The 25,835-nt window shown below is 44.6% G+C and overlaps 1 protein-coding gene across 2 annotated transcripts in view; it reads right to left on the bottom strand.

The window, feature by feature from the left end:
* Window positions 1–291: 291 nt before the first annotated feature.
* LOC123448638 (putative GTP diphosphokinase RSH1, chloroplastic) overlaps window positions 292–25,835 on the bottom strand; it is a 35,275-nt gene continuing 9,731 nt past the window's right edge. Inside the window, exons 2-23 of one of the 2 annotated variants that reach the window (XM_045125600.1) lie at window positions 19,440–19,513; window positions 11,591–11,656; window positions 11,382–11,474; window positions 11,145–11,276; window positions 10,929–11,030; window positions 5,550–5,627; window positions 5,402–5,473; window positions 4,713–4,820; window positions 4,528–4,625; window positions 3,804–3,864; window positions 3,643–3,705; window positions 3,505–3,561; window positions 3,318–3,419; window positions 3,073–3,231; window positions 2,823–2,954; window positions 2,664–2,750; window positions 2,520–2,591; window positions 2,040–2,126; window positions 1,522–1,972; window positions 1,194–1,255; window positions 948–1,016; window positions 292–862 (exon numbers count right to left, since the gene is read on the bottom strand). In XM_045125600.1, the coding sequence (XP_044981535.1) occupies window positions 770–862; window positions 948–1,016; window positions 1,194–1,255; window positions 1,522–1,972; window positions 2,040–2,126; window positions 2,520–2,591; window positions 2,664–2,750; window positions 2,823–2,954; window positions 3,073–3,231; window positions 3,318–3,419; window positions 3,505–3,561; window positions 3,643–3,705; window positions 3,804–3,864; window positions 4,528–4,625; window positions 4,713–4,820; window positions 5,402–5,473; window positions 5,550–5,627; window positions 10,929–11,030; window positions 11,145–11,276; window positions 11,382–11,474; window positions 11,591–11,656; window positions 19,440–19,513 (2,318 nt within the window). In that variant the 3' untranslated portion in view covers window positions 292–769. The remainder of the gene's footprint in view (window positions 863–947; window positions 1,017–1,193; window positions 1,256–1,521; window positions 1,973–2,039; window positions 2,127–2,519; window positions 2,592–2,663; window positions 2,751–2,822; window positions 2,955–3,072; window positions 3,232–3,317; window positions 3,420–3,504; window positions 3,562–3,642; window positions 3,706–3,803; window positions 3,865–4,527; window positions 4,626–4,712; window positions 4,821–5,401; window positions 5,474–5,549; window positions 5,628–10,928; window positions 11,031–11,144; window positions 11,277–11,381; window positions 11,475–11,590; window positions 11,657–19,439; window positions 19,514–25,835) is intronic. The other variant, XM_045125599.1, reaches the window with a different exon arrangement.

The raw sequence follows: 25,835 nt of genomic DNA, 5'->3' as shown, positions 1-25,835 counted from the left end.
AAAATGGTTTAAGAAATGTTAATAATTTTTTTAAAAATATTTGTAAATAGTATAAAATGTTCATCATTTCAGGAAAAATCAAAAATCCGTCAAAATGCTCACAAATCTGAAACAAATTCACGATTTCAAATATGTCCCTGAGTTATTTTTTTCATGATTTTTAAAAACTATTCACAATTTCATAAAAATGAGAGTGCTATTGTATCTTGGTGATGCAACAAAACTGTGGTCATGACTATTGATGCAACAAAACTATGGTCATGGTTATTGAAGATTATGAAAAAAAAATCCTTTTGAACGAACAAACCGTTTTGCTAGTAGAGAATTAATACCATAGTATAGTATGACACCGAGCATCCAAATAGGATCAAAATTTTGCGACACTGAAATTCCAGGACAAACTCTAGCTGCACATTCAATTACACAACTAGTATATGCAACCCTCAACTAGTATATGCAACCCTCCGAAGGGTAAGAAAACGAGAAGAAACCAGCCTTTATTTGGTCATTCACGGAGGCTTTTCTTTTTGTATAAACCCAGTCAATTCCTGCACTAACAGTATACTACTCGCTCAGCTATGTACACTCTCTCGCTTCCAAATGAAGCGTGGTAACATCTGGTTCTAGTTTCATCTGCCTTCATGCTGCCTGCTTTGACAAAGTAAGGGGAACAGAGACCTGACTGCTCCCAAAACATTTCAGCCATTGGTGCTTCCAAAATTGTCTCAGCTTCGGTGGAGATGAAGGTCAACTGTGCATCACGACTACACTAGCACTCAAGAACACCAAGCGGGTTATAGCTACACCCAGCAGACCAACCAAGAACACCAAGAATCATCTCAACACTGGAGCATGCGCTCACCTACAATTATGCTCTTGACTTAGGTTGAATATACATACACTTGTAAACAAACACTAATATGTACAGGTCAGCCAAGGGAGTTTACCACATTCTCATCAGTCCCCTCAAAATGGAACAGCAGCACACCCATTCCTCTTCTGTTATCTCTCTCTGCCTGAAATGGTAACTTAGATGGTCAAACACAAAACAGTAGATATGGAGAAGAATGCCAAATGCAATTACAAGGACCAAGGAGCAATAAATTAAGAAAATGGCGTGTTGTACTTGATACCTAATTTGCACACGTGGAAATAACTATCTAAAATTATTGAGGGAAAATCAGTTCACCTACCACACAAGAACATATGGTGATTCCGCAAGCTGTCAAAGCCGAAGTAACTTCAGCCATCATCCCTGTGCATCCCAAAAATCAATTGACATGGTTTTACTAAAGAAAACACAAAAACAAAAAAAATACATAAATATATACTGCAAGTTAATTGATGCTTCAACTAATTAATGTATCCATTTGAGAAAGCATAGACAAACAGTTAGGCATGGGCACGAAATGAAGATGAACAAAGTTGCAGTGAAACTTGGTATTACTCTGAGGATACAGTGTAGACAGTAGTAATGATTTTCAGTTTAGTAAAAAAGTTTGATGGCAAATGAGTATTTACCTTTTCGATCAACACACACTATGCAAAGCCATTGGATAGAATTGCCTTCTGTATTGTGCCAAGAGGATATTTTACCACATTTCCAATTATCCAAACTAGTGAAAACTTCCTTACAGGCTGGGACGCCAGGGCGCATGAACTCAGTGGAGCTACCACCTCGAACTGTTGAACCATTAATTTTGATGCCCAGTTCCTTGACTGTTTTGTTGTGCTTCCCGTTAATCTTTGGCGTGTGAACATTGTTAACTGGTAAAAAGCCATCGCTATTTTTATTCACAAAGGATAACTTGTTGGAACTTAATATCTTCTGCCAATTGAACTTATAGTCCTCATTTTGTGTGGTTGGAATTAACTGCTCACTGTCACTTTCATCTTCAAGATCAGCAACAAAGTTATTAACTGCATCCGCAGTTATTTCAGCAGCAGAAAGAGCAGCTTGCTCCCTTAAGAACTGAATAAGCAAGATTAGTTACTACAGTCATCTAATAATGTAGGAAATCAATGATGATTAGACCTACTTTCATAATTTTGTGCCTAGCACTGCGGGTTTTGGCATGTTGCAGCCACTGCTGATGACGCTGGAATGCATATTTACTGGACAATCTCTGAAACAAGACAAAAAGGGAAAATATGTGTATAAGTCAAGTTTACCCAGATACTCAGGAGATAACATGTGGGTCAATACATACTGCCATGGAATCCTATTGCTGCAGTGTAGATTTGTCTGTAGCAATTTCAATTTGGTAGCTCAACAACAAGAATATGAGACTACAATTTTTTTAGTTAGATGGTTATACAATGGAATAAATTTCAGAACCACAATTGTATGGAATTTATATTTGGGGAACAAGATTAAAGGGAATAGCCTTCTAACTAGTGCGAATTTTCTTTAGTAAGCCTATCTCAACCAAATATAAGACAGTAAATACACTACTAAATTTGTCAAAATAATACTATACAGCAGAAATAAATTATGAATCTGTGTGAGAAATACTAACATCGTAAGTTATTATCTCCACTACTTCAGCGTTCGCAAGTGCATGGATTGGTGAAACTAGATTACCATTCACCTGAAAAGAAGACCATGAGTACCCTCATATGATTCATTGTTAAATCATACTACTAATGTTTCCACAACTAACCTTTGCTGCTACCATTTTGTTGCCGATTTCTGTATGGATCAGATATGCATAATCAATCACAGTGGCCCCCTTCGGCAGGTTTTTAATCTGAGAGTGAAAATATAGTTAGCCAAGTGCCTAACCCAAAGAAAAGTTAAGCTCTCCAAGTTCAGTGACTACCTCGCCTTTAGGTGTGAAAACAAAGACACGGCTTCCCAGAAGATCTCTGGTAATAGTATCCACAAACTCCCTAGAGCTCATGTTACCAACAAACTCTTCTTGCCATTCACGGATTGCATTTAGCCAGCCAATCTATCAGAAAGACAAACAATTGGAGGATTTTTTTAGTCAAGCGAGATAAAAGAAATAATGTGAACTGCAATGAGCTTTAACAAACTACTGTAATTATACTCAGTAATAAAACATATACCCTTAGAGCAAAGCCTGTATTGCTAAGACAGATCACTTTCCCATCTAAATTTCTTCCACTAGATATTCCAGGACAAACAGGTCCTGAAACCACCCCTATTCCACTGTAGTGTGCAGCAATGCCTCTTTCTGCTATCAGATCCATATCCTCTGTTCTTATCTGTAATACGGTTGGAGCACAATTTGTGTCTTAAAATGAATCTTATACTTTATCTAGCTTAAATTGCTAAGAGTGGGCAACATTACCTGAACTTCCAAATGGAACATACTCTCATTAAGAAAAGGTATCACTGTAGTATGTAGACTTTGATAGCCATTAGGCTTTGGAGTTGCAATGTAATCTTTAACCTATCAGCATAGCTGAGTTTTAGAAAAATGATAGAAGCAGAGTATTGTCAAAGCGACATTGATTAACAGAGAGCGCATAACTCACAGCTTGAGGTATAGGTGTCCATATGCAATGAACAAGACCAAGGACATGGTAGCAGATCTGAATTGTATCAAACACACTTGTGCATCAGTGATAAATTGACTGCATAAACAAGATAATACTTGGTATATATAATATTACCTGTTGTGCAGTGCACAGTGGCCCAACACCATTGCAGGATTTTGGTTTTATGATGATCCGCAGCTGAATAAGAATATAAAAATATGTTTTACTAAGACATTCATAAGAATAATAAAACTGAGCAGGAATAATCACCTACAAAGATTTTCAGAAGATCGTACCTGAGCAACCTGGTTTACCTCATTTAATGAACTCTTGGATTTGAGAGCGGTTTTATAAATGCTGCAAGATGATCCAAACAATCAACAATCCACCAATGAAACAAATCTTAGAGCCTATTTCAAACTTGGAACCTCCTAATAAGACCACACATTGTTTGATTTTTTTGGTTGTAAAATGTAAATGAGAGGTCAGTTGAATAAAAGATTATGCAGCAGCAAAAACCAATTTCCCTAACTGTTCCACATTGTGGATGTTTTGCCAATAATGCGATACAGTGGCAAAACGGACTATGTTTTCTTTTTATAATTAAACAGAGAAATCGTGTGGCGACTAGTATGCCCCCATATGAATTGAATTGATCAGTATTTATTAAGAACAATAAGCTAAGCACATCTATATAAAGGACAGACCCAGTGCATAGAAGCTCCCACACAAGGTGGGGTCTGAGGAGGGATTATAGGAACCTAGTCTTACCCCTGCTACAATGCAATGTAGAGAGGCTGGTTCGAACCCAGGACCTCTTGGCACAAGTGGGGAGTACTTCACCACTGCGCCAGGCCTGCCCTCTGCTAAGCACATCTATATCAATACAGAAATTACATCACTAAGTAGAGATAGAGAAACTGTAGTCTAAATCCTCATCTAATAAAATAAACTTATCATAACCAAGGTAAAGTCTAAAGACATCACTTATTTTACTACTGAGTAGCATGTTTGCTCTACCTGTAAAGTTCTTTACACACTGAGCGCACTTCTGTTTCAACACTCACAAGATCAAGAAATTGATCTTCAGCAATTTTTTGCTTTAGGGTTTTATTTGCCTGGAATTGAAAATCGCACAAGTTAAGAAAAAACATCAACACTAAATGCATAAACATGTTAAAGCGTGCAATATCAAAAGAGAGTACCTCTTCCAATTCTTGTTCATGGGCTTTGAAGATGTCTTCAACTCTTTTCCTTAGTTCAGCGAAATCACCAGGATTCATGTACATGAAGGACAGATACTCTAACTCAGACTGCAATTGTAAGTGTTAGTCATCAAATGGAATAACCAAACTATTAAGACTGCACAGTGTTAAGGATCAGATGGCATTGTAAGATGCTTCCTTGAAATAACATAAACATTATTCACATTGCATGGATCCGTGGATCTACAGAGTATGACACATCAAAAGAAATACGCATATGGGCACATTTTTTAAACTATGTAATATAACATATATAAACATTTTCTTTTATATAAGATAAGGGAACATATTTCTTTGGCCCCTTGACTTGGTGGTAGGTCAATTAAACCCCAAAAGCCACTATCACAAGAACAAATGTTCTGGTTTAAAAAAACCAAGGAGCTGGATGCCTGGTCTTGTAATTGAACTGGAAGGTCAACTGGGAATCCCCAATACATTTGTATAATCAAGTTTGCGGTGAAATAAGCAAAATCTGACATTTCAAAGCAAACACTGAAAAGTAGCAAAGTAGAATGTGCTGTTCAAAAACAACACACCGGTAACACAAAAGAAGCATCACCATAACAAAATTAGCTTGTACCATGCACAATAATAACAGCTATCCTTCAAGGTGATTTCATCAAAGGTACCTTTATTTGATACATCCCGAGAAGTTTTGCTAGAGGTGCAAAAACCTGCAGTGTCTCCATGGCAATGGCATACTGGAAAAAGCAGTGCTTACAATAAGATGGCACTGAGTTACAGCGAGATTTTATACCAATGGAAATAAGAACATACCTGTTTGTGCTGAGGCATATGTGTAAGAGTACGCATATTATGCAACCTGTCTGCCAGTTTCACAATGATTACACGAACCTGCAGAAGATTATTATTTCATTTATTGGGAAGCTAGTACATGTTAGAGTTATAATACAAGTCATGTACCCTTTTGTATTTATCCCAATATATAAGGGGTTTTCCTGCATATAGTCCATCACCTGTACATGTATATATATCGGCCTATGACCTCATGATAATACAAGTTGCTTATTCCTAACATGGTATTAGAGCCTAGGTTTTCTTAGCACGCGCAACTCGTGCTCCTCCCGATCTAATCCCTCGCACAGCCGCCGCCGATCCCGTCCCTTCTTCCCTGCCGCCTCGATCTCTCCCCGCTGCAGCCTCGATCTGGTCCCCGCTCTAAAACTCGCGGCGGTTCCCGGTCCAGGCGGCTCCAGACTCGCGCGGCAGCCTCTAGGCGGCAGGCCCAGTCGGCTCCAGTCCCGCGGCAGGCCCAGGCGGCTCCAGTCCCGCGGCAGGCCCCAGCGGCTCTCTCGCGCGGGACTCCTTCCCTCTCCGCGGCAGGCTCCAGCGGCCAGACTCGCGCGGGACCCCTTCCTGCCCTGCTCCACCAACCGCCTCTAGACCTGCTGCTGGATCCCACCGCTCCAGACCTGCTGCTGGATCCCAGCCCGGTTCGGTGAAGTCAACCGCTCCCACCTGCTGCTGATTTCGCCAGATCCAGCGCTGCTCTCGTTCTCCCGTTGCAGCGCCCGCCAGCCGCCGCCCTGATCTCGATTGGATCCGGCTCTCTGGTTCTAAAAAAAAAAAAAAAAAAAAAAAAAAAATGTCTGCTTCATCCGGCTATGTTGCTGTTCCTCGTTGTCCGGTGATCTTTGATGGCACTAATTACACCGAGTTCATTGGTTTCATGCGCATTCACATGCGTGGCATCCGCCTATGGGGCTTTCTTTCTGGCGAGGTCTATTGTCCGCCATGCCCGGTTCCTCCCGTGGCTCCCACTCCGCCGACCCCACCGGCTCTTCCTGCGGATGCCTAAGCTTGCTGATGAGGCCGCTGTGAGTGCTTATGATGAGAAGGTTTTGGCTTATGAGGAGGCTCTTCAGCTGTATCATGGTGCTCTGTCCGTTTATACCCAGTGGCTTGATGATGATGCTCGTGCTGCCGCTGTTCTCACTGCTAGTGTCCTGCCTCAGTTTGCTTCTGAGTTTCTGGGCCTTCCTACTGTATTTGAGATGTGGACCCGCCTTCGTCAGCGCTATGAGCCCTCTGGTGATGCCTTATACCTCTCTGTGGTCCGTCAGGAGCATGCTCTTCAGCAGGGTGACTCTACTGTTGATGACTTCTATGCACAGAGTTCTGCTATCTGGCGCCAGCTTGATTCTCTCCGCAGTGCTGGTTGTCGTACTTGCCCCTGTTGCCAGGCTGTCCAGGCCGACTTGGAGTTTCATCGCGTCTACGAGTTCCTGTCTCGGCTCCGTAAGGAGTTTGAGCCCCGGCGTGCTCAGTTGTTTGCTCGTGGCCGTATTTCTCTCATGGAGGCGCTTTCTGAGATTCGTGCTGAGGAGACTCGCTTACGTGGTGCTGGTTTGCTGGAGGTTCCCTCGGTGCTCGCTGCTCGGACTTTTTCTACGCTACCTGCTGCACCGACCCCTTCTCGCTCGAGTGCTCCGCCGCTCTTGCCCACTCCTTCTGGCGGCTCAGGTCGCCCCCGACCACATTGTAACTACTGCAACAATGATGGTCATATTGAGCCGAACTGCTACACGAAGAAGAAACACTTGCGCAAGGCGCGGTCACCATCTACAGCGACTTCGTCATCTACCTCGACAGCTTCAGCCATCGCTTTAACTGAGCAGGATATTCTGAGACTTAAGCGTCTGCTCGCTGCTTCAGGTTCTTCCTCAACGGGTACTGCTGGTTCTGTGACTGAGGCTTCCCGCACTGAGCAACCACCTTCTACACAGTCAGGTACATCCCCATGGGTTCTGGACTCTGGAGCTTCCTTTCATATGACTTCTAATTCTTCCACTCTGTCCTCTCTTCGGTCGCTTGATTCTCCTGTTCATGTCCTCACTGCTGATGGTACTCCCCTTCCTGTCGTTAGTAGAGGCACTCTTACCACTCCTTATTCTGTTCCTGATGTTGCTCATGTTCCTCGACTTACCATGAATTTGTTTTCCGCTGGTCAACTTGCTGATTCTGGTTGTCGTGTCATTCTTGATCTTGACTCTTGTTCTGTTCAGGACCGTCGCACGCACACTCTGGTTGGGGCTGGTCCTCGCCGCCGTGATTCTGAGGGTCTTTGGGAGTTGGACTGGCTTCATGTTCCTTCCGCTGCCCATTCTCTCGCCAGTTCTTCCGCTTTGGTCGCCTCGGCTACTGGTTCTTTCCAGCAGTGGCATCATCGACTTGGTCATCTGTGTGGTTCTCGTTTGTCGTCGTTAGTTCGTCGAGGTCTTCTGGGGTCTGTCTCAGGAGATGCCTCCTTAGAGTGTCAGGGTTGTCGTCTTGGCAAGCAGATTCAGTTACCATATCCACATAGTGAGTCGGTGTCTAAGCGTCCTTTTGATTTAGTCCATTCCGATGTATGGGGTCCGGCTCCCTCCGCTTCGAAAGGGGGTCATAAATACTATATTATTTTCATCGATGACTTCTCTCGTTACACATGGCTTTATTTCATGACTTCTCGTAGTGAGGTGTTGTCCATTTATAAGCGTTTTGCTGCCATGGTTCATACTCAGTTCTCTTCTCCCATTCGTGTGTTTCGTGCTGACTCCGCTGGCGAGTATATCTCTAAGATGTTGCGTGGTGTTCTTGCTGAGCACGGGACTCTCTCTCAATTCTCTTGTCCTGGTGCTCATGCTCAGAATGGCGTGGCTGAGCGCAAGCATCGCCATCTTCTTGAGACGGCTCGTGCATTAATGATTGCTGCCTCTCTCCCGCCTCATTTTTGGGCTGAGGCCGTCTCCACCTCCACCTATCTCATCAATTTCCAGCCTTCCGCTGCTCTACAGGGTGGTGTTCCTTTCGAGCGTCTTTTTGATCGGTCTCCCGATTATTCGACGCTTCGCTTGTTTGGTTGTGTTTGCTATGTTCTTCTTGCCCCCCGCGAACGCACCAAACTCACCGCTCAGTCTGTTGAGTGTGTCTTCTTAGGCTATAGTGATGAGCATAAGGGCTATCGTTGTTGGGATCCTCTCGGTCGTCGGATACGTATCTCTCGGGATGTGACTTTTGATGAGTCTCGTCCCTTCTACCCACGCTCATCTTCCTCGACTTTTTCAGTGGAGGATATCTCTTTTCTCACTTTTCCTGACACGCCTATCACACTTGTCGAGCCTTTGCCTACTCATTCCGCTCCCTCTGCTTCTCCACCAGCAGTCGATTTGTCGCCACCATCTTCCACGGTCTCCTTGTCTAGCATGTCACCGGATTCTACACCTTCATCTCCGGTAACTTCTTCATCGCCACCCTCCGATTCTACTTTAGCGATTCCTCCTTCCATTGTTCCATCTTTTCCTCAATGTTACACTCGACGTTCACGTTCTGCGGCACATCCTCGTCTCAGCCTACTTATGGCTTGCGTTCTCGTCCTCGTCCGCCTGTTGATCGCTTAGGATTTTCCACCGCTGGAGCTGCTGTTCTTGAGCCGACTACTTATCATCAGGCTGTTGTTCATCCTGAATGGCAGTTTGCGATGGCTGAGGAGATTGCTGCTCTTGAACGCACAGGTACGTGGGATCTTGTTTCCCTTCCTCCTGGAGTCCGTCCCATCACTTGTAAGTGGGTCTACAAGGTAAAGACTCGCTCCGATGGTTCTCTTGAGCGTCACAAAGCCCGTCTTGTGGCTCGTGGTTTTCAGCAGGAGCATGGTCGTGATTATGACGAGACTTTTGCTCCTGTGGCTCATATGACCACTGTTCGTACACTTCTTGCCGTGGCCTCTACACGCCACTGGTCTATCTCTCAGCTTGATGTTAAGAATGCTTTTCTTAATGGTGAGCTGCGTGAGGAGGTGTACATGCAGCCTCCACCTGGGTATTCTGTTCCTGATGGCATGGTATGCCGTCTTCGTCGCTCTCTCTATGGCCTTAAGCAAGCCCCCCGAGCCTGGTTTGAGCGTTTTGCATCTGTGGTGACTGCCGCTGGTTTTTCACCCAGTGTTCATGATCCAGCATTGTTTATTCACCTTTCTCCTCGTGGTCGGACTCTTCTTCTTCATGTTGATGACATGGTCATCACTGGGGATGACCCTGAGTATATTGCCTTTGTCAAGGCTCGTCTTAGTGAGCAGTTCCTTATGTCTGATCTTGGACCTCTTCGCTACTTTCTTGGGATTGAAGTCTCATCTACCTCTGATGGCTTTTTTATATCCCAGGAAAAGTATATCCAGGATCTTCTTGCTCGTGCTGCTCTTACTGATGAGCGCATTGTTGAGACTCCTATGGAGCTCAATGTTCATCTCTCTGCTACTGATGGTGATCCCCTGCCTGACCCGACGCGCTATCGTCATCTTGTTGGCAGTCTTGTTTATCTAGCTGTCACTCGTCCGGATATTTCTTATCCGGTTCATATTCTGAGTCAGTTTGTCTCTACTCCCACATCGGTTCACTATAGTCATCTCCTCCGTGTTCTCCGATATCTTCGGGGCACAATCTCTCACCGTTTATTCTTTCCTCGCTCCAGTTCTTTACAGCTACAGGCCTATTCGGATGCTACGTGGGCTAGTGATCCTTCAGATCGCCGTTCACTTTTTGCTTACTGTGTTTTTCTTGGTGGTTCTCTCATTGCCTCGAAGACGAAGAAACAGATTGCAGTTTCCCGTTCGAGTGCAGAGGCTGAGTTGCGAGCGATGGCTCTTTTGACGGCAGAGGTGACTTGGTTACGGTGGTTACTTCAGGATTTTGGTGTTTCTGTCACTACACCGACTCTGCTCTTATCTGATAGTACAGGTGCTATTAGCATTGCGCGAGATCCTGTGAAGCATGAGCTCACCAAGCATATTGGTGTTGATGCTTTCTATGTGCGCGTTGCTGTGCAGGATCAGGTTGTTGCTCTTCAGTATGTGCCTTCTGAGTTACAGTTGGCGGATTTCCTGACGAAGGCCCAGACTAGAGCACAACATGGCCTTTATCTCTCCAAACTCAGTGTTGTTCATCCACCATGAGTTTGAGAGGGGGGTGTTAGAGTTATAATACAAGTCATGTACCCTTTTGTATTTATCCCAATATATAAGGGGTTTTCCTGCATATAGTCCATCACCTGTACATGTATATATATCGGCCTATGGCCTCATGATAATACAAGTTGCTTATTCCTAACAGTACAGACTTCAAAATGCTGCTGCTGAAACATTCTATATGGGATAAATACCTCTTCTGTCATTGCAAGAAACATCTGTCTTAAGTCTTCAGCTTTGACATCTTGTTTTGAACTACCCTCATTTTTGCATTGAAGTTTCCCTAGCTTAGACACCTGTATTTGTGATGAAATACGTTTATGATTCCACTGGAACTATACCGAGATCATATAAGTTCTACAAGTTAGTAGTACAATACAAAACGTGAACAGGTGAGATGAAAAGTATACCTTTGTTTCCCCTTCAACAATACGACATACTGTTGCCCCGAACTCATTTTGGATTGCTTCGAAAGTAACCATGTCAGTATCTTCAACAGTGTCATGCAATAAACCAGCAGCAATTGATTCCCAGTCAAGTTCCTAGTTATGTCCATGGAGTAGAGCACAGCCTGACTTCATTATGTTCATACTAGGATACTTGAGAAAAATATGTCATTACAGTTTCAATGATATACTACTACTCACGTGCTCCCCAAGAATACGAGCAACTTCAACAGGATGAATGATGAAAGGTTCCCCACTCCGGCGTTTCTGCCCATTATGTGCTTCATATGCTAACTGCATTAGACCATAAGCTATCATGACACAGCCTCTTGATGCATTCTCGGAGGAATCAGGAAGCCTAGAATATTATTCAGAAGCCCCAAGGAAGAACAATGTCAGATGTAAATTACCTTTAAAGCATCATGTACGAAGTTCAACTCTTCAGGTTGAAGGTACGAGATAGCTGGTCTGAGACTCTGTTATGTAATAGCATTAATAGTTAACATGCAATAAAAAAATCCAACCTTGTGTCGAACAAAAACTAATATTTAGTTGCATTTCAGGAGGGGTCCTTGAACATTAAATATGCCAAACCAAGAATAACAACAACCACGCTACCAAGTCAGTGTTTACCTTGGATGTTTTCACGTTTTCATGGAGAAAAAAACATTGCTTATTTTTTTTCATTGTTGTAATGTAAAATTTGTCGACAAGATTAAGGAAGTGCATATGCTGTTACAGTAGTAAGGCATGAAAAGGCCATTTGATTTCATTGCATATGCTTGGAGCCTTGTAGGATTTGCTTAGGTAGCTGGAACGTAGGGTTCATGACAGGTAAGTTACGGGAGCTAGTTGACACAACGCTGAAGGGTGTGGAGGATAGCGGCTTCAAGCTATAGTACACGGGGACAACTGCCAACAGGAATGGAGTAGGCATCTTGATCAACAAGAGCCTCAAGTATGGAGTGGTAGACGTCAAGAGGCAAAGGGACCGGATTATCATGGTCAAGCTGGTAGTTGGGGACTTAGTTCTCAATGTTATCCGCATGTATGCTCGCAAGTAGGCCACAACGAGAGTACAGGAGGGAGTTCTGGGAAGGCCTGGAGGACATGGTTAGGAGTGTACCTATTGGCCAAGTGGGTACATTTAACATGGTTTTGAAGGGATGCATGGGTGCTTTGGCTATGGCGTCAGGAATCAACAAGGAGAAGACGCCTTAAGCTTCGCTATAGCCTAAGACATGATTCGTGGCTAACACCGTCACACCCTGTGTTTTGACTCTCCTGACTAAGTTAACATAGCACAAAAATTAGGACCAATTAAAATTCCTGCTACTCTTTAGACTCACCTCCTTGACCCAAGTCTTTGCCCAATGACCATACCATGTGTATAGGACCTAAAACTATATTTACCAAGTATCATTTTGACCAAAAAACATTTATTTAATTTAGCTTTTCAAAAACGCTTTTTGCCTATTTCAAGCTTTTGAAATATTTCTACAAGAAATGAGGGCAGCCCGGTGCATGTAGCTCCCGCTTGCGTAGGGTCCGGGGAAGGGTCCTACCACTTGGGTCTATAGTACAAGAAATATTCTCAATAAATTCCAGGAAAATTCTAGCAAGTCACACATGATATGTGTGATCATCTTGCCAGGTTTCATTTCAATCCAAGTTGATTTGATTCACCAAAATATCCCAAAACCCTCTTTGTCCAGAACCAAACTTGAGCAACTCTACATTTCCAAGTGTCACCAACTGTGCTCAAATTTTGTGGACATGTTCTGATACTCTACTAATGCATCCACACCAAGTGGTGCATCAAGGAGAACAGATGACTTGTCCAAAACCCCTCAAAACCTCTTTAGCTGATTTCTAGAATTGGAAAATTTTACATTGTGAAGTTTCTCCAATTGATCCCAAACTTTTTGGACATGCTATAATACTAAAATAATGCCACCACATCAAGTGGAGCATTAGTGTGATTTAATTTGCATGGATTTATCTACAGAAAACAATTTCTGCCCATTTCTAGGGTTTTCCAAATCTACATTGGAAACTTTCTCCACCAAATCTCAAATTTGGTGTCCAACCTCAATTTCACCTAACATGTGATCCTGTTAAGTTTCATAGAAAGTGGAGTCCATTTGCTAGCCCTAACACCCACCAAACACCTTCTCCCTATTTCCCTTGCTCAATAATTGGGGGACCAGAAGTGCTCTCCTTGACTCCAAATTTTTACCACACTTCATCCTAGTGCCCCTTTACCTCTAAACCTTGCATGGCCTCGAAGCAATCATGGAGTGGGGCAAAACTAACTTTTGCATCCCTGGACAGCACCCTGCTCTCTCCCCTTTCAGCTTTTCCATCTCAACCACACACCCCCGGGGCATCCAATGACCCTTCCAAGTAAAGTACTCCCTCCTGCAGCTAGTGGACATGAGAAGCCACGTCAAAGCGTGTCAGAAGTTTTGGCGTGCCGGCCAAAGTCGCGCTCTTGAGCACGCCCACGCGCTCTAGAGGGCTGACCCAGCCCCGTCGATGAGGATGGCCAAATTGGCCGACCCAGTCCAGCAAAAAATAAGTCTACATATGTATGAAAAAAAGAAGGCCCAGTAAAATAGCAATGCCAAGTAGCCCACGTACGCACGTACTTAGCCCTCGTGCATCCCTGCCTTTGTAGTCATAATCAGTAGTCACGATTAGCGATCTGGACGGCAGCTGCGTGCCTGGCGAGTGGCGTCGGCAGCAGCCGGCAGGTATCGAGCAAGGCGACAGCAGACGGCGGCGACGGGTCGAGTCGACGGCGACAGAGGGAAGACGCCAGGCCAGACGTACGCACCTACGTGGCCGGCGACCAGCGCTGCAGCGCATCATCTTCCCCTTGCAAGCGCAAGTCTCTGTACTAGGTATATAGCTCACGGTCTGCTGTAAACGATGTGTCATGCATCTGTCTGAATCCTAATGTTTGGCCTATCGTGATTCAGGAACATGGTATGGTCTTAATCTTACATCTAGGTCTAGGTGAAGTCTTTTCTATTTTTAGCTACAAAGGTTTATAATTCTGGTTTGAATTGATTCAGATTATATTTTATCTTATTAAACAGAAAGAATCATGCATCCAGGAAGGAAGTATGATTCCGGTGCTTCAAAGCGAAGGAAGAAACAAAAAGTAGAAGAAGATGCTCGAATACAAAAGGGTTATCTTGATAAATTTGTTGTGAAAAAACCTCAGCCCAACTCCAGATGCTAATGTTGCCGATGCACATGGTGGTGATCCAGTAGAGGTTGAGGCTCACATTGCACAAACTGATGAAGGTGATGATACTAAGAATGTCGACGAAGATGATGATTCTAATCATGTTGATGAAGAAGAGACTGCTAATATTGCCGCTGAAGGTGATAGTGCTAATATTGCCGCTGAAGGTGATGATTCTAATATTGCTGATAACATCAATAATTATGTTCAACCTGATATATTTGATCCAAGAACATGGGATGCACTTGATCCTAGAGACAGATTGGGTAGAAGGTTTTCTGCATTATCGTACACTAGAGTTCTCTCGGATGGAGAAAGGTGCGATAGAGAGTGGCTTGTGTACAGCAAAGATGTTGACAAAGTTTTTTGTTTTTGCTGCAAATTATTAAGAAAGGGACATGTGAGAGGTCAGTTAGCAAATGATGGCTTTAGTGACTGGCATCATCTTATCAATAGGCTCAAAGAGCATGAAAATGGTAGAGAACATGTCACAAATATGAGTACTTGGTATGACATGCGCCTCGGGTTGGATGTGAATGACACCACCGGGCAAGGACTGTTTGATGTTCTAAAAAATGAATTGAAAAGTCTTGACCTTGATATTGACAATCTGAGAGAACAGGGATATGATAATGAGTCAAATATGAAAGGATGTCATAAAGGGGTACAAAGTAAAGTTTTGAATATAAATCGGGGAGCTTTTTATTCAGCTTGTGGTTGTCATAGTTTGAATTTGACACTATGTGATATGGCAAAGTCTTGTCGTAAAGCATCAGATTTTTTTGGAGTTATCCAACGCATCTACACAACATTTGCTAATTCTACTAAAAGAAGGCAAATTCTCAAAGATAACATAACATGAGTGACTCTCAAGTCATTGTCATCTACTCGTTGGGAGAGTCGTGTTGATAGTGTTAAGACTATAAGGATTCAATTACCAGAAATAAGGGAGGCTTTACTACAAGTGGCTGAAAATGATAAAGATCCATCAACCAGTAGTGAGGCTCGGTCATTGGCAAAAAATTATCTTTGTGACTTTGAATTCTTAGTGTCAATAATCATATGGTATGAAATATTATCAGCTATTAATTTGATCAGCAAAGAGTTTTTTCAAGAAAACGCAAAAGCCTTGCGTTTCTTTGCATTGAAAAGGGGGGAGTTTACAGCCTCCGAAGAGGTGGTGACAACACGGTTACATGCAGGTCTAGTGGACATCCCAGGTTGGGGGCAAGGCTACCCTAAGCCCTTTGTCCCCTACCCGAGCCCAACACCTAACCTCATCTTGTATCCTATCTAAGAGCTCGTTGAGCGACGGAGGGATATGATCGAACACACACGCGTTCCTATGCTTCCATATCATCCAGGGGACCAGCAGCGCGACAGATCACAGTGTCTTGCGGAGCGGTGGTGGGGTGGCGTCTCTTGACCTACTCCACCAATCCTGGATGGAGGCGTCATGCATCGGCAGAGGAACCGGGAGGTGCAGCCAGGACAGCGTCTCATGCCATGCCTGCCGCGCAAAGGAGCAGGAGATCAGCAGGTGTTGGATGGTCTCTGGCTCTTGGTCACATAGGAGGCAGCAAGTGTGATCAGCAAAGAGTTGCAGTCAAAGGATATGCTCATTGATATTGCAATTGAATCTGTAAAGGGCTTGATTTCTTTCTTCACTAAGTATAGAGAAACTGGCTTTTCAAAAGCATTGGAAGGTGCAAAAAAAATTGCAATGGATATGGATATTAATCCAGAGTTCCGCACCAAGCGTACAACCAAGAGAAAAAGGCAATTTGATGAGGGTGCGGATAATCCATCTATTGTTTCACAATCAGCACAGGAGTCATTCAGGGTCAATTATTTTCTGCATATTGTTGACCAAGGTCTAGTTTTACTTAACACGAGATTTGAACAATATGAGGGGTATGAAAAAATATTTGGTTTCTTGTTTACTTCAGATAGGCTACGATCCTTGGATGACAAGAGTTTGTTGGCTGCTTGTGTTAATCTTGAAGATGCACTTAAGAGTGGAGAACATAAAGACAATGATGGACTTCAATTGGGTTGCGAGCTAATTTTTCGCGAGGACTCACTTGAGAAATCTATAGCCCACTTGATATTTTGAACTTTTTGAAGAAGCGCTCCCTAATCTATCCTAATTCTGTTATTGCATACAGAGTTTTGTTAACCATTCCGGTGATAGTTGCATCTGCAGAAAGGAGCTTTTCTAAACTCAAGTTGTTGAAATCCTACTTGCGTTTTACTATGACACAAGAAAGACTCAATGGATTGGCAACAATAGCACTTGAAAATGATGTCTTGGAGAAGATTAATTATGAAGATATGATCGAAGATTTCATTTCAAGAAATACTCGAAGAATGCTATTTTTTGGTAGAAAATGAGGTCAGTTTATAAGTTTATTGCGGTAGTACCATATTTACTATTTTACTGTATTTGATAGACTTTCTAAATATTGTACCAAATAAGACATATTTGAAGTTAAATAATTAAGTGAGAGTATGCTCTGCTTACATTAGTTCTTCAGTTTGACGTTTAAAAAAAATTAGGACCCTATTTTGATTTTTGTCCCGGGTCCCCAATTTTCTGGAGACGGCCCTGGGCTGACCTCTCGACCCTGGCCACCTCGAGCCCCTCCCCCTCGCCTGCAAGATGCCCTCGGCGTCCGAGACACGGCACCACCCTGTCCCCCTCCTTCCTCTCTCTCCTGCCCATACCGAGTGTGCTCTCGGCCACCCCCCATGGCCAATGGCCGAACTCGCACGCACGCGGCACCCTGGCTTCACCCCGCTCTCCCTCTCACTCTCCTGCGTCGTGGGCAAGCCCCACAAACGCCTCAGATACCCTCGTTCCCCTCCCAATGGCCACCAGGGCCAGCTCGGAAAGCGTCATGGGCGCCATCCATGGTAGACTCGAGCACCGGGTATATAGGCCACCCCGAGCCCCCTCTCTCGTCTCCCTTCGCTCTCTCTCCTTCCCAGAAACATCCTGGACCAGCCAATCTCTCCTCGCTCGCCCTCCACTCGCTCCCGTGGCCGGAGCTCTCCTGTCGGCCCTCGCACGAATTCGAGCTCCCTGGCCACTCCTTCCCTCTCAAAGCCTCACCAGAGGACCCCCACTGCCATATGGAGCTCCCCCGTGCTCCACTCCTCCCCTCCCGTTGGCTGCTACACCGTGCCCACTCTCGCCGTCGGCTGCGTCCGCCGCGGCCAAGGAACCGCTCGACTTGGCGCCCCCGGGCGAGAACAGAGACCCCGGGGTGGTGCGGCTCTCTCCCCCGAGCACGCCGGTGGCCGGAGCCACCGAGACGAGCGCCAACAAGCGTCAGGCCCCGCCTTCCCTGGCTCTCCCCTAATCGAGCAGGAGGTAGGGGGTGAACCAGACATGCGGCCCCCACCCGTCAACGACTGTCCAGCCGGGCCCATGCCGTATAACTGGAGGTGGGTCTCCCGGCGCCCGTCTCCCCGCCTGGGAGGCGTATTCCCCCAAAGGCGTCTTCGGTGTCGCCTCCTCCCCCGCTCGGCTGAGTCCTTGGGCCGGCCCAATGACTATTCTATGCCTAGGGCGTTGGTCAGCCCGGTTGCCTTGGTAATTCTCTCCCTTTTTCTTTTTCTCTGGCAGAATCAAAAAATCCATAGAAAATTCATGTCTACTCTAAATTTGATAATTCAAAATCTTAGGTGGACACAGGTAGAAGGGACTAGATTCATCAAAAGTCACATCCCGAGAAATACGCATCCGACGACCAATAGGATCCCAACAACGGAAGTCCTTATGCTCATCACTATAGCCTAAGAAGACACACTCAACAGACTGAGCGGTCAGTCTGGTGCGTTCACAAGGGGCAAGAAGAACATATCAAACACAACCGAACAAAGGAAGCGCCGAATAATCAGGAGAACGGTCAAAAAGACGCTCCAAAGGAACACCGCCCTATAGAGCAGCGGACGACTGAAGATTGATGAGATAGGGGGAGGTGGAGACAGCCTCGGCCCAAAAATGAGGCGGAAGAGAGGCGACGATCATCAACGCACGGGCCATCTCAAGGAGCTGACGATGCTTGCGCTCAGCCACGCCATTCTAAGCATGAGCACCAGGAAGAGAACGCCATTCAATAGAGAACGAAGAAAGAGTCCTCTGTTGAGCAAGAACACCACGCAACAGCTTAGAAATATACTTACCAGCGGAGTCAGCACGAAACACACGAATGGGCGAGGAGAACTGAGTGTGAACCATGGCAGCAAAACACTTATAGATGGACAAAACCTCACTGCAAGAAGTCATAAAATAAAGCCAAGTGTAACGAGAGAAATCATCTATGAAAATAATATAGTATCGATGGCCCCCTTTCGAAGCAAAGGGAACCAGACCCCATACATCGGAATAGACTAAATCAAAAGGATGTTCAGACACTGACTCACTAGTCGGATATGGTAACTGAATCTGTTTGCCAAGTTGACAACCCTGACATTCTAAAAAGACGTCTCCTGAGACACACCCAAGAAAACCTCAACGAACTGAAGACAACAAACAAGAGCCACAAAGATGACCAAGTCGATGATGCCACTTCTAAAAGGAACCGGTAGCTGAAGCGACCGAAGCGGATGAATTGACGATAGTGGTGGCAGCGGAAGGAACATGAAGCCAATCTAACTCCCAAAGACCCTGAGAATCACGGCGGCAAGGGCCAGCCCCAACCAACATGTGTGTTCGACGATCCTTGACAGAAGAAGAGTCAACGTCAAGGATGACGCGACAACCAGAATCGGTAAGTTGACCAGCAGAAAACATATCATAGTAAGTCGAGGAACACGAGCAACATCAAGAACAGAATAAGGAGTAGTAAGATGGCCTCGACTAGCAACAGAAAGAGGAGTACCATCAGCAGTGTGTACATGAACAGGAAAATCAAGCGATCTAAGAGAGGACAAATTGGAAGAATGAAAAGACATATGAAAAGAAGCTTCGGAGTCCAGAACCCATGGGAATATACCTGACTGTGTAGAAGGTGGTTGCTCAGTGCGGGAAGCATCAGACACAGAACCTTCAGTACCCATTGAAGAAGACCTGAAGCGGCAAGCAAACGCTTAAGTCTTAGATATCCTGCTCAGTCAAAGCGGTGGCTGAAGATGTCGAAGTAGAATTAGAAGTCCCTGAAGATGATGACCGCGCCTTACGCATGTGTTTCTTCTTCTGGAAGCACTGAGACTCAACATGACCATCCTGGTTGCGGTAGCCGCAATGAGGACGAGAGCGGCTCTGACTGCTAGTAGGAGTTGGCAGGACCGGCGGAGCACTGGAGCGGGAAGGAGGCGGTGCAACAGGCGGAGCAGCGAACACAGAGGGAACCTCAAGTAAACTAGCGCCACGTAAGCAAGTCTCCTCAGCACGAATCTCAGGAAGCGCCTCCATGAGAGAAATCCGACCACGAGCAAACAACTGAGCGCGCCGGGGCTCAAACTCCTTATGAAGCCGAGACAAGAACTCATAAATACGATGAAACTCCAAATCAGCCCGCACAGCCTGGCAACACTGGCAAGTACGACAACTGGCAGTGCAGAGAGAATCAATCTGACGTCAGATAGTAGAACTCTGCGCATAGAAATCGTCAACACTGGAGTCATCCTGCTGAAGAGCATGCTCCTGTCGAACCACAGACAGGTATAAGGCATCACCTGAGGGCTGATGGCGCTGACAAAGACAGGTCCACATCTCAAATATGATAGCGAGCTCCAAGAACTCAGAGGCAAACTGAGGCAGAACACTAGCAGTGAGAACAGCTGCGGCACGGGCACCATCATCAAGCCACTAAGTGTAAGCAGAAAGAGCCTCATGATAAGTCTGAAGAGCCTCCTCATAAGTCGAAAACTGCTCATCATAAGCACGGACGACAGCCTCATCACCCAGCTTAGCTGCATCCTTCGCAGCCTGATTAGCATCGACAGCAAGAACCGATGGTGTCGGCGGAGTAGGGGCCACAGGTGGAACCGGACACGACGGACAATGGACCTCGCCAGAAAGAACGCCCCAGAGACGAACGCCACGAATATGAATGTGCATGAAGCCAACAAACTCGATGTAGTTAGTGCCATCAAAGATCATCGGACAGCGAGGAACTGCGACATAGCCTGACGATGTAGACATAGTAACTGGGGTTTTTTCAACAAGCAAGCAACAGCAGCTCTCGGTGCGAGTCTTCAGAGCCAGATGAGAACCAGGCACACAAGGACAGAGCCAGCAATAGGTAGAAAACGGCGAGGAAGACAGATATCGCCGGTGGAATCCGGCAAGGGCGACGAAGATCATTAGTTGGCAGCGGAGATCCGGCGAGGGCGGTGGTTCACCTAGTTGCATATCTAGACAACCTATTTGTTGCTAAACCTAATTTGTTAAAGAACGGCAAAATATTGGTAGTTGCCTATTCACCCCCCCCCCCCCAGTCAACCTTATCGATCCTTTCACCAGTGAGGTGTGGAAAGGCCTCTAAGACGATGATTGCATGGCTAAGTAAGCTTTTCAACCTCATTTTTCAAGCAAACAAGGTGCCAGAAGAATGAAGGCGTGGTATATTAGTACCAAACTTCAAGAACAACAGGGGTGTTCAAAGTTGTACTAATTATCGTGGAATTAAGTTGATGAGCCATACAGTGAAGCTATGGGAGAGCCATTGAGCATCGCTTAAGAGGAATGACAACCATGACCAAAAATCAGTTTGGTTTCATGCCTAGGAGGTCGACCTTGGAAGCCATTTTCTTGGTACAACAACTTATGGAGAGATACGGGAAGCAAAAGAAAGACCTGCATATGGTATTCGTTGACTTGGAGAAGGCTTATGATAAGATACTGCAAAATGTCATGTGGTGGGCATTGGAGAAATACAAAGTCCCAACAAAGTACATTACCCCCATCAAGGACATGTCGATAATGTTGTGACAAGTGTTCAAACAAGTGATAGTGACACTAGTGACTCTCCGATTAAAATAGGACTGCACCAAGCGTCAGCTTTGAGCCTTATCTTTTTGCCTTGGTGATGGATGAGGTCACAAGGAATATACAACGAGATATCCCATGATGTATGCTCTTTGCGGATGATGTGGTGCTCTAGTTGATGATAGTCGGATGGGGATTAATGGAAAGTTAGAGCTATGGAGACAAACTTTAGAATCAAAAGGCTTTACGCTTAGTAGAACTAAAACTGGGTACATGAGATGTGGTTTCAATACTGGTAGGCATGAGGAGGAGAAGGTTAGCCTTGATGGTCAGGTGGGTACCTCAGAAGGACACCTTTCGATACTTGGGGTCATGTTGCAAAAGGATGGTGATATTGATGAAGATGTGAGCCATCAAATCAAAGGCGGATGGATGGAGTGGTGGCAAGCTTCTAGCATTCTCTGTGAAATAAGAGTGCCATAAAAGCTAAAAGACGGGTTCTATAGGACGGCGATTTGACCCTCAATATTGTTCGGCGCTGAGTGATGGCCGACTAAAAGGCGACATGTTCAACGGTTGGGTGTAGCGGAAGTGCGCATGTTGAGATGGATGTGTGGCCACAGAAGGAAGTATTGGGTCCAGAATGATGATATACGTGATAGAGTTGGGGAGCACTGATGAAGAGAAGCTTTTCGAACATCGTCTAAGATGGTCTGGGCATATACAATGTGATGTAGAGCGAACATGAAGCAGAACAAGGTTGTCTAGGAGCAACTCCACCTTGCTGCTACAATGTGTACAGCACAAGTGTTGAAAGAACTACTTCAACGTGTTGCGCTAGATATCACTCTAGAAACGAGTGTAGGCCAATATGGCAGCAAGAGTTTAATCCAGAACTCCTAGAGCACAAGATCTACTCCAAGATCTTAGATAAGAACACCAAGTTCTATTATAGGTAGTGGGGGTACATAGTCTGGTCTCAAACTAGAGGTGAGGACCTCTATTTATAGGGCTTTGGAAAGCCTTCACATACTTCAACTTATGGCTAGATCATTTCAGAAAACATTACTTAAGATACACCCTTCTACTCATGGCTACTCACAACTAGAGGACTCTAGAAAATAAAAGGTAGGGTAGAAAAGAAAAAGAAATACTACACTAGTGTGGAAGCATCTAGAAGTGACCAAACAAATCTGACATGTGATTATTATTTTTTCATCTAGTGTTCCTCACCATTCTCCCCTGGTTGTTTGGAATTCGCCCTCTAGTTATCTTCATAGAGCGCTTCTTTTGGATGGTAAAAAGTCAAGCCCGCAACATTGGAAGTGTTGGATATACTCATGTCGCTTGGAAGATTCTATCACATAAGCATATCGTTTATCTTCCTCACGATAGAGAAGGGCCCATGCCTTTGCTGCCTAAGCTTCCCTTTAACACCTAAAGGCAGACTCTCTTTTCAGAGGTAGACCATCACCTTATCACCAAGTTGGAATGATTTCGGCCTCCTTTTGAAGTCACCAAGTTGTTTATACTTCTGATTTTGTGCTTCCAAAACACCACGAATTTCTTCAAATAACTCGGTGTAATTATCAGCAAAGGACAACGCTGATTTTGAGTTTTCCCTTGATGGTAGCTTCACCAGGTCCACCACATGTGTCGGAACTTTCGTGTAGACAATGGAAAAAGGACTCCTTCCTATGGGTCTATGCTTGGATTTATTGTAGGAGAACACTGCAAGAGATAAAGCCAAATCCCATTGTCCCTTTCTTTCTCCACAAATGCATCGGATCAGATTACCCAAAAAATTGTTCACCACTTTAGTTTGTCCATCTTTTGTGGATGGGCACTGCTAGAAAATTTCAATTCAGTGTTGAATTGCTTCCACAAAGTGAGCCAAAATGCAGCAAGAAATTTGCTATCACGGTCTAAGACGATGGACCTTGGAACTCCATGAAGTCTAACCACTTCCCGAAAGAATAGGTTTGCCACATGATGAGCATCCGTCGTCTTGCTGCATGGGATGAAATGAGCCATCTTAGAGAATCTATCCACGACCACAAACACGCATCACTCCCTCGTCTTGTTCTTGGCAAACCCAAGACGAAGTCCATAGAGATGTCCTCCCATGAGGCAACAGGAACAGGCAAAGGCATGTATAACCCTGTGTTCTGCACTTGGCCTTTGCAAGTTTGACATATAGGGCATCGCTGAACAAACTTTTCAGCATCTCTCTTTAGTTGTACCAAAAAGTAGCGAGCTTCCAGGTTAGCAATAGTGTCGTCTCGTCCAACATGGCCACTAAGATCACTTGAATGGAGTTCTCTAATTAGTTCGTCACGCAAAGAACTCCTTAGGATGCACAAACGATCATTTTTTAAGAGATAGCCATCTTGCACCAAATAGTCATCACCTAATGGTTGGTCCCTGAGGTGCTTTATCCAAACATGGCCAAAGTCTTCATCATCCTCATACAACTCCCTTATTTGATCCATACCTGGAAGTTCAACCTCAAAAGAAGTCAAGACGCATGCATGACGACTCAAAGCATAGGCCACCGGCCACTCGGTTAGTTGTTCCAGATTTATGCACGATGAGATAGTTAAATCTCTCCAAATATGCTACCATCTTGCTAGCATGCGATCAATATTTTTTTGATTTCTAAAATGTTTTCAAGGATTGATGGTCACTATAAACAATGAACTCTTTAGGCAGCAAATAGACTTCCCGAGTCTTCAAGGCTCTGAAAACGGCATACAATTCTTGCTGATAGGTACTCCATTTTTGTCTAGCTTCGCTTAACTTCTCATTAAAGAAAGCAATGGGCTTCCTTTCTTGAGATAGAACAGCTCCAATGCCTACTCCATTGCATCACATTCCAACTCAAAAGTCTTGTTGAAATCAGGTAGAACCAAGACAGAAGCTTGTGAGAGCTTTTGCTTGATCTCATTGAAACTAGCTTCAGCCGCTTCTGTCCATTGAAACTTTCCTTTCTTCAGGCACTCGGAAATTGGTGCCATGATAGTGCTAAAACTCTTCACAAATCGCCTATAGAAAGTTGCAAGGCCATGAAAACTTCTTACCTCGGAAATGGTCTTCGAAGTTGGCCATTCTTGGATTGCTTCAACCTTAGAATCATCAACACGAATACCATCACATGTTATGATGAATCCTAGGAAAATAAGTTGTGTTTGCCGGAAAACGCATTTCTTCAAGTTGACGTAGAGCTCATTTTCCCTTAGTACTTCTAGCACCTTCCGAATGTGGTCAAAGTGTTCATCTCGTCCTTGCTATAGATCAAGATGTCATCGAAATAGACCACAACAAAGTGGGATAAGAAGGGTCGAAGGACTTGATTCATTAAGTGCAGGAAGGTACTTGGTGCATTTGAGAGTCCAAATGGCATGACTAGCCATTCAAACAACCCTTCCTTTGTCTTGAAGGCTGTTTTCCATTCATCCCTGGGTCTAATACGGATTTGTTGATATCCGCTTCTCAAATCTAGCTTAGTGGACAGGGAATAGGGAATCCATACCTTACAATGATCTTGTTAACGGCTCTAGTGTCCGTACACATGCGCAAGATCCATCTTTCTTTGGTACGAGCAGGGCTGGTACAACACATGGGCTAATACTTTCTCAAATGTGCCCCTTCTGCGGCAATTCCTCCACTTTCTCCTTCAATATTTCATGCGCTTTTGGGCTCATTTGATAGTGTGGGAGATTAGGAAGACTTGCTCCCGGAATTAAGTCAATTCTATGTTGAATTCCTCTCATCGGTGGCAGGCCTTGTGGCTCTCCAAGTATGTTATGAAATTCTGCTAATAAGCCACGTACCTTTGCTAGAATTTCAACAGCCGGGTGCTCTTCTCCTTTCACAATAAGTGCAACATATGAATCTGACTCCTTCAAGGCTTCCATAAACTCATTAGAGGTGTGGGAAATAGTTAACATACTTTTCCCCTCCTCCTTAGAGATATTACCATCAATTTTATTTGGTAGAATAATGATCGTTCTCTTGTTTCAAATGAAAGAGTAAGAATTTCCCTTGCCCTTGTGTGTAGTATCCACATCAAATTGCCAAGGTCTCCCAAGAAGAACATGGTTGACGTCCATATCAACTACGTCACACAACACATTTGAGCGATAATGCTTGCCCAAAGAAAATGGCAGGTTGCATTGTTTGGTGATCCTCATATTCACTCCTTTCTTGATCCATCCAATAGTGTAGGGATTTGGATGATCATGGGTTTCAAGTTTTAAATGGTTCACCAACTTCTGGGAGATAAGATTCTCACAACTGCAACTATCAGCCCCTAATTTGCATACCTTGCCATTCACCATGCATTTACTCTCAAATATTTTCTTCTGTTGTGTGGCATCAGGTTGTGGTGTGGAACATAGGAGACGTTGAATCACACATACCACCTCTTCACCTTCTTCTTGACAAAACTCTTGTCCCT

This window comes from Hordeum vulgare, chromosome 4H (genome assembly GCF_904849725.1).
Source record: "Hordeum vulgare subsp. vulgare chromosome 4H, MorexV3_pseudomolecules_assembly, whole genome shotgun sequence".
In the NCBI taxonomy this organism is placed as follows: domain Eukaryota; kingdom Viridiplantae; phylum Streptophyta; class Magnoliopsida; order Poales; family Poaceae; genus Hordeum; species Hordeum vulgare.
Note: the sequence above shows the minus strand (reverse complement) of the source record. Positions and strands in the feature narration are given on the sequence as shown.